Here is a 9,219-nt window from a genome sequence, read left to right on the forward strand (position 1 = left end):
TGTTAAAAGCGCTATACAGAAAATTGAATTGAATTGAATGGACTAATCAGGTCACAGTTACTGCCCAAAATGCTAGTTCAAAACAAAGAAAAAATTATGGCTCCATGTCTAGAAGGATTTACACTCTATCATTCAATACTGGACCAATAAATGTAAAATGTATTTGATAAAAAAAACCAAGATTAAGAAAAACATTAAATAAATGTTCATTAACAGTACATTCTTTTTGCATTGTCATGTTGTCTCATTCCTGTGATTTGCAAGTATTCAAATACTATCCATCCCAAAAGAACATTTTGATGATTCGGTCCATAATTTGAATTTTAAAAAACCCAACTAGCTGCATTTATCACTGTAAATGCAAACTTCTCCCTCCCTGGATAGCCCTTCTGTGTTAAAAATAGATAACAGATAATTGTTTAATGTGTGTGTGTGTGTGTGTGTGTGTGTGTGTTTGTGTTACAGGATAAGTTTCGTGTGGAGAATGGCGACAGGCTGCTGGAGATGCTGGAGAGCACTTTCTCCAGGAAGATGAACAGTCCACAGGGCTCGTGGCTCATCTCGCTTAGCAAACCCACCAAACAGGAACACCAGCTTCTCATGACGCTTGCCAATGAGCAGGGTAACACACACATTCCAGCTTTTAATACTTTTAATTAGATCAGCACAGACGCTAAAGAATCATGATCCCAATTATATGTCATGTACTGTATATTTGTATTATCCTATCCAAGCACACATATAACCAATGCCTGTATTTGCAGTACCCATTTAATTTCAGATAATCAAGACAGCTATGAATCAAGACCGTATTTTATTCCTATTATACCACGGCAATTTGTTAACAGTTACAATTTTTAATTTAGTAACGAACAGGAAGTCATATTTTTACCCATTTATAGTTACATGTAATGTTGTGGAACATCCATGAGACAAGTTGTCACTTACATTATAGCAGCTATAAACACTCGTTCCCTTACCAGGCTCTTTTTTTCTCTCTCTCGTGAAGTTAATAAGACAAAAATCCCAGCTTGCCTGAAAGCACAAATACCTCTGTCCTGAAGACTTTCCTGTGACAGGGACTCCTTCCATAATAATTAAATGTCTCCTTACAGAAAACTTCACCATGTCAATGTTTATTATTAGCCTTCGTTAAAGGCCATCATGTGTGTACAATTCCCTACTTCCCATGTTCTATACATAATGTTCTACAGAAAAATGAAGTGCACTGTGGTAACACAGATGAGTCGCTAATGTCTGGTTATTCTGCTTAAGCATCATGAAGTTACCGTACTCCACAGTACCGCATCGCTGTCATTATCTAATCGTATTTATAAAAAACAATAAACATTTGTAAGTCAGACAGAAGAAGACATACTGTATATTTTTCTATATCTTTTTTTTTCCCTTGTATTTCATACTTGCTCACAAGCATTAGTCAAGTCATTACCTGATACACTTTTAAAAATTCTTCGCACGTCTTCCTGCAGAAGCCCCAGCTTGGCACAACTGTTCATTTTAAAATATGCCTTAATTACGTTAATGGAAACAGGTCTCAAAACACTCATTCTGTTAAAGGAAAAATCCACCATGAACTACTTGCATTTTAATCTTTATGATTAATAAGGAGTAGGATTAATAAAAAGGAGTTGTTTTGTAATGAGATTCTAAGTTACCTTTTATTTTATTTTTTTCTTCATTTTTAACTGTTATTTTTTTTTTTAACTTCTTTCACTACCATGTTGATATTTTCACTTGTACACTAAATGTTCACTTTCATGCTAATCCCACCAACACCATCATGCTCGTCATCTCATAGATGGCTAACTAGCCGAGTCTGTAACTCCAATTGCGTCATTTAGCTGCATTGCATTCTGGAACTTCGAGTCCAATATTTGCACCGACGTTGCCACTATTTCTAAACTGGATTTCTCATTAGCATTGAACGTTAATGAAAAATGGTGAGAAAAAACGCTCTTGCTCTTCTGTTTTTAAGGCCTAACAGTGAACCCTGGCCATTATCTCCTATTTGTAACTGCTTAGCAATGTCCCCCTGTGACATTAGTGCACTGTGCTAATTTCTCACAGGAATAATGACAATACAGCACCAAAATCACTAAGCACATCATAAATATTTCAATACAAACACTTTGAAGTTTCAGGGTTGACGTTTCCTGTAACTGCCAGTTTTCTGTGAATAAAAATACTTTGAGTTCAATGACGGGTCACATTATAGTAGATAGTAGATGCAGTACTACACTAATGTAGTAATGTAGTTTAATAATTATAATAATTATTATTTACTTACAGTACAGTGTAATAATTACAATTAAATCTCTGCACTTGATCTCTCATTTGACCATTTTTTCAAAATTATACATCACACCCTCTTTTCTACATCAGGAAAAATATTTTCTGCTATCCTAATGCATCTTTAATTATATTAATCTGATTGTGTGGAAGATGATCATAGACGTTTCATCTCCATGTGGAAAAAAGCTTGAGACTAATGAATGGACTTGCCACATCCTATTCAATCACAAATGCCTGCTTTCTTTTCCTGCTTTCTTTTCTAAAGCACAGTCCTTCAACAGCAATTAAACTTAATTTGATAAAGCAATAAGCATGCATTACAGTGATTTTATAACAGGTAAGGGGTGTCCTTAGGCATAAAACCCAAGTGAAGTGCATAAAACCCCCTTACCCATGATAAAATCACTGTAACGTACACCCTCAAGTAGCGTATTACTTTGTGTTCAATAAATAATTTATTTAATTATTAATAACCTTCCCTATAAACAATTCTTCCTCCATGCAGTGCGGTCTGTTAACAGTAAGCTTTGGTTGCTAAGCAACATAACCGGTGAAGATTAGGGTATTCTATGGACATAGCAATGGCTTAAGTGTTACAGTATTATTAGTTTAAACCTTGGTGCATTAATATAGAATTCATTTATTGTGATGTGATGACGTCACAAGTGTGTGTATATCGAGGGTTTTACAGTGGTTCCACTCAAACTTTGGAACAGTTTTGTAAAATTAGTTTTACAAGAGTCTGTTAGATGATATTGCTGCATGTATGGAGAGGATGATACGCCTCTGTTATAAAATACTCCACATCCCTTTGCCTCTTTGTCTCTACAGGAATTATAATTTTGTTAGGGATTTACAGTACATTTTTTTGCAGATGTTTTGATTGCAGTTCCATATTTGTTATTTAGCAACCTGCAACCTGTTTGGTTTTGAATTTGAGTTTAATCAGTTTTGAAAGGGAGTTTCTGCATACATTTGCAAATTGGACTGCAGAAATAGATAGTTTTGCTCTTGGTAGAGCTTGAGTGAAAAATGAATGCAGGAATTATAATGCATTTTGTGTGAAGCATTTTGAAAAAGTGAACACGGACGTGACAGACGGCCATTAATAGCAGTTAGAACTGTCATATAGCATTCTTTATTTTATCCCATTAGGTGTCATTCCTACTAAAGATGTGCTGTCAATGCTGGGAGAAGTACGGAGAGGATTAAACGAGGTATAAGCATCCAACCTGTATCTGCTGATTGCTCTTTTCACATAATGGGTTTCTGTGATTTAGATCCTGGCAATTAACGGGAATCATATTTCAGATCGGCATTCAGAACTTCTCCAGCGTGAGCACGTGTCACTCCAGACCCAGCCAGACACGAAGCGATTACGGCAAACTGTTTGTCGTGCTGGTGATCATCGGATCAGTGTGTGTGATCATCATTGCATCTGGGCTCATCTACATCTGCTGGCAGCGCCGCCTTCCCAAAATGAAAAGCATGGTAAGTGGATACTCATAACACTACTGGTCAAACTGTCTGGAATCAATGTTGTTCACAATAATATAAAACCAAGTTTCAAATGATTCAATTAAGAAATGGTGGAATGATGAACTGCATAATATTAAGAAGTATATTAAAATAAAAATATCAAATGCAGAATGCCTAAAAGGCTATGTTCACAGTAAGGATGACGTAGCCCAAATCCACCACACCTCAGGCACAGAGTCCATGCCTCCTTCATTAATACTGACAGGCACAGAGGCCACATCTGCTTCACTGGGACAAACAGGCACAGAGACCCTGCTCCTTTGACTGGGACAGATATGGACATAAGCCCACTCCTTTACTGAAACTGACAGGCACAGAGGCACACACCTTCTTCAGTAGGCCTAATAAGCACATAGGCTATGTCTCTTTCAATGGTACTGACAGGCACAGAGGCCATGCCTCCTTACAGGGATGTACAGGCTCAGAAGCTACAGCTTCTTTATCACCACTGACAGTCACAGACAGACACAAAACTCCATTCCCCTTTCACTGGGACAGATATGGACATACGCCACACCTCCTTTACTGGTACTAACCGATGCCATGCCTTCTTTATTGAGACTGGCACAGAGGCCACATCTTCTTCAGTGGGACTTGCAAGCTCAGACAGATGTACAAGAACTTTTCATATCCCTTATTTATGTAAGAGTGGTCTGCTAACTGTTCATTTGTTTGTGTTGTCGCAAGTCCCGTGGTGAGGAGCTGCATTTTGTGGAGAACGGCTGCCATGACAACCCCACGCTGGACGTGACGAGCGATGGCCAACCGGAGCCACAGGAGAAGCAGCACAGCACCAATGGCGTGCCAGCAGGCACTGGAGCTTGGCAGGGCATGCCAAACAAGTCGGGCAAAGAGGAGGAAGACGATCAAGAGGAGGATACCCACCTCTAATCAGGAGGAGAACAAAGGGAAAGAGAAAAATTTGTTAGAAAAGTAAGGTATTCCATCAGGGCACAGAATACCAGAGCTTTTTTTCCAACTACCTGCTGAATATTTAAAGTGATTGTCTTTGGCTTGTACGGTCTTTTATTTATCTGCACCAGCAACAGCACGTTCATGTTCAATCAAAGTGCCGTGGGTTGATTCTTTAATAGTGCAAGCACAGAGAGGCGTCAGTAAAAATTTTAGCCACGCTAATTGAAGAGTATTTCGTTCTGGGCGCTAAGCTAGTAATTATCCTTAGCTGTGAAGAAACGTATTGAAAACCTGCCAAATTTCGTCTTCAGTAAGTGTTGCACTGTTAGAACTCAACAGGATAGCAGTATTTCATAGGATCTTAATGCATAATGTATTTCAACTGGCTATTACAGTACACGCATATCCTATTTTCTTTTGTATGGATGCATCTAGTACACTTTTGGAAGCAGTACATTAGCGCAGTGTGTTTTAACATGGTGAAGTTGCAGCCAAATGGCCTTGCTCTTTAATCGCTTGTCGGAATGGCCTCCCTACAAATGAGATGTTTTTCAATGTTCTTTGTTTTCAGTGTCATAGTTAAGGTTCTCGCCAGCTCCACAGAGAGGTCTCACAAATATTTACTGTAAAAATTACACTTCACAGGGCTCGCATTTGAAACAAGCAGTTAAACCTCATTCTGTTTGATTTTTTTTTTTTTTTTTTAATCTTAATGCCAAAATGAAGGTAGAGCAAACAGAACCTGTGTAAGACTAAGGAGTGGATGCCTGTCATGTATGCATTTTTGCTACTTTTAAAGAAAAACTCCATCAATTATTCAACCTAATTTCAATCCACTACATCTCTATGGTGTGTTTAATTACCAAAGATGAGAATTTTGGCATTTGTCCTTGTATTATGAAAAGAAAAAAAAGAAGTTTCCTAGAAACTCATGTGATTTAGAGTAGCCAGTCCACCTGTGGGCATGTTTTTCGGTGGAAGGAAACTGGAGTACACAGAGGAAATCCACATGGACATAGGTAGAATATTGCACCAACGGTTATAGATGGGATTCAACAACTGCCCTTGAGTACAGTACAAGGGTAAAATTTCTTTTCTGTGGTAATTACTACAGTTGCAGTGGGTAGATATTAGGTTGAAAAACTCTGGAGTCTACATTTAATGAATGATGGAGTTTAAACAAAGGCAATTTCTCTGTGTACAGACTTCATTTAGTATTCTAAGTGAAAATAAATCAGTTCCCTGTGGTTTACAGTGCAGTCACATCAGCATATCTGATATTAAATGGTATATTAGTCACACTTTATTTCACATAGCTCTTATTACTACATAAAAAACAGTGTAAACAAAGATCAGTTACAACGTCCTGATTTATGGAAATATTCAATACAACATGGAGCTACCTGTCTTTACCACAGTGTGTTGTAAAGCCATACTTACAGCTAAATAAAATGATTAATAAAGGGTTGTCTCACTGTTGGAAAGTACCTTTTTCAAATAGCCAAGACAGGTATTTCATCAGGGAATAATCTACAGGAGTAATCTCACCCAAATTTTTTTCCATAAAACCTACCCCCAAATCTTCGTGTACTTGCTTAAACAAATTGTAATAGCAGGGATAGTCAGTAGTGACAAATTTATGTTCACAGCAGAAATATATTATCATCTGCATAACAATTTGGCTTTCAGATATTTGGATGTGGGGTCGAGGTGGAGGAATGATACCAAACGCAGCCAACAGGCTCCAGTTGTCCAAGATGGCTGCCTAAATAATGGTATAGTGTTTAGCTACATGTGATATTTTTTATAGTAAGCAGTGATGGCTGGTCACGATATTAGATGACAGGCTAAAATCTACAATCTATCAGTAGTGTGAGAATGAAACTATTAAGCCTAATAAGAGTGATGTGGGGCAAACTATTACACACACATGCTTTAAGACTCATAGTCCGCTGCATTCTTTATTTCTTTAGGTGTTTTAAGTGTTTCAAGTCCATAATGACTGACCTGGGTACATGCAGTGTTGCAGCAAAAGAAAAGTTTAAACCAAAAAAAAAAAACCCTAAACTTTCGGTTCTGTCATCTGTTCTTTTGTGTAATTTGGACAGCTTTGTCTATCTATTTTCAATTTCTCCTTAAACATTTTTTGGGAGGAAAAAGGATGATGGATAAATAATCCACCTTGTTCATGTTCATTACACTTGTGACTATACTCCTGGGGAAAAAAGTGGCCAAGCCCAAAATGGCAAATATTAAGCTTTTAATGGTCTGAACAACAAATCATTGGTCAGGAAATTAGCAAGAATGAAACAAATGCACTCCTGAGAGCTCCTGTGCCTCCATTTGCTCATTTACTTTTGCTGCAGTGAACTGTTTGTTTGGGGAAAAGCTAGAAACAGGGAAATTCACTTATATAGTCTTCTTGTACGCAAAGGTAAAATCATGATAATGATTAAAATGTAAAATTCAACCTAACACATGTCTGGATGTACAAAATTTTCCAAAAATATCTTCTGGGATTTTTTTTTTCCTTAAAAGATTAATCATTATTTGGTTTTCTGCCACACCTGATGCAGCCCATCAAGGACCACAAGGTTTAAACATTTAAAGAAATCAAAGGGAAAAGCTTCCCATACTAACTCCCTTTATCTATTTGTTTAATTCTTGCTAATTTCCTGACCAATGATTTGTTGTTAAGACCATTAAAAGCTTAATATTTTGCTATTTTGGGCCTGGCCCATTTTTTTTTGCCCGGGAGTGTATATTTTGCATACGCCGTCTCAGTCACTGCTGATGACGTTACGGATGGCTCAGTGACATGAAGGCTAAAAAATATCAGGCCAAATGGATATCAGAATTAGCTAGTGTGTAATCACCTGACATGACTGTTGCTGATCGGCTACATGAATCTACAGTCTGGGCTAGACTGTAATCAGCCTCAGCCTTGCTTCTTCATACCATTCTGTCATACCATTCACGTCCAAAATCATCTACCTTGAGACATTTGTGTAAAGCAAATAATCTGATATCAATTCCAAAAATTAAACATTAGATCCTTGTAAGAGGGCAGGCTTAGCTCTGCTCACATTTATACCAGATGCCCCTGACAGTATGATGATTTGAGGCAGTTACATTCAGACAAGATTTTGGGTGACAGACTTCCTGTACCTATTGGGCTACATAAGAAATTAGTACATTAGTAAGTATTCTTAACTAGAGTAGAGTTATGAAACAGTTATTGCATTTAAGACCACTTTTTTTTCTGAAATCATTTTATTTACTTAGTAAATATGACTACACAAATTGTCCCACGTCCTCCCTGTGTGTGTGGAGTTTGCATGTTCTCCCCGTGCTTTGAGGGTTTCTTCCAGGTACTCTGGTTTCCTCCCCCAGTCCAAAGACATGCATTGTAGGCTGATTGGCACTTCCAAATTGTCCGTAGTGTGTGAATGGGTGTGTGTGTGTGCGATTGTGCCCTGCGATGGGTTCACACCCCATCCATGGTGTCCCCTGCCCTGTGCCCTGAGTCCCCTGGGATAGGCTCCAGGTTACCCCACAACCCTGTGTAGGATAAGCAGTACAGAGAGTGGATGGAAATTATGAAACTTCATGTTGTAATTAGTGTTTCCATATTAAGTTAACTGTAACTCATCTTTATTTACTAGTTACTACATTTGTGATGTTACACTATAATAATTGTTACTGTTTTATTTATACTAAACCACCTACTCTATCTATATGACAGTTGACAGTTTGTATGTAATGTACTGATTTAATGTGCATGATGCAGTTATAGTAATATATCCAAAGCACATATCAGAAGTTGGCAGTATTAAACCAATCCAAACCATGGTTATTGCAAAGTTAGATGTCTTGGATAGTTCATTATATCCATTTTCTGTATGCTATTACCTGCATTGTAAAAAAGCTGACTGATCACCTCAACTTGATCAAATAGAACAGGCTGATCTTGATAATCATAGAGTAAGCGTAGTTTTTTTGTACTCTACAGTAACTGAACAGCTTTGTTTGCAACTGCACTTTTTTTCATTTTGATGTTTATCTCGAATGCTTTGTATGGAGATCCTCTTAACCGCTTTGTATGGAACGTTTGTACAGACAAACTCCAATCTCGTTGTGTTATTTAATGTAACTTTAGGTTTGACCGTTTTGAAATGCAAGACAATAAATGTTCAGAGAATCAAAGCTGGTGTTTGAGAATGGTGAATGTTCTGAGACTACACCTAAAAAAAACAAGCAGTAAATGCAATCAATAGATTGGATGACTGATTTTACAATGGGGCCACCCGGTGGCCAAAATATCAGGTACACCTACCATACTGGTGCAATTGGTACAGTAGGTGGAGGAAAGCTGACAAATTGTGCATGGCAGTGTGTAAAGTAGCCTGCAGTCAGTTCCAGAATTGCCACTCTTTGTAAAATATGGTTTAA

The 9,219-nt window shown here is 37.7% G+C and overlaps 1 protein-coding gene across 2 annotated transcripts in view; it reads left to right on the plus strand.

Moving 5' to 3' along the window:
* The window catches only part of podxl2 (podocalyxin-like 2), a 35,143-nt gene extending 26,170 nt beyond the window's left edge, over positions 1 to 8,973 (plus strand). For both annotated transcript variants that reach the window (XM_053226969.1, XM_034313991.2), the window contains 4 exons: positions 466 to 622; positions 3,469 to 3,530; positions 3,625 to 3,804; positions 4,540 to 8,973. In XM_053226969.1, coding sequence (XP_053082944.1) covers positions 466 to 622; positions 3,469 to 3,530; positions 3,625 to 3,804; positions 4,540 to 4,743 — 603 coding nt within the window. In that variant the 3' untranslated portion in view covers positions 4,744 to 8,973. The remainder of the gene's footprint in view (positions 1 to 465; positions 623 to 3,468; positions 3,531 to 3,624; positions 3,805 to 4,539) is intronic.
* The last annotated feature ends 246 nt before the right edge of the window (positions 8,974 to 9,219 follow it).

The sequence above is a fragment of the Pangasianodon hypophthalmus genome, chromosome 20 (genome assembly GCF_027358585.1).
Source record: "Pangasianodon hypophthalmus isolate fPanHyp1 chromosome 20, fPanHyp1.pri, whole genome shotgun sequence".
In the NCBI taxonomy this organism is placed as follows: domain Eukaryota; kingdom Metazoa; phylum Chordata; class Actinopteri; order Siluriformes; family Pangasiidae; genus Pangasianodon; species Pangasianodon hypophthalmus.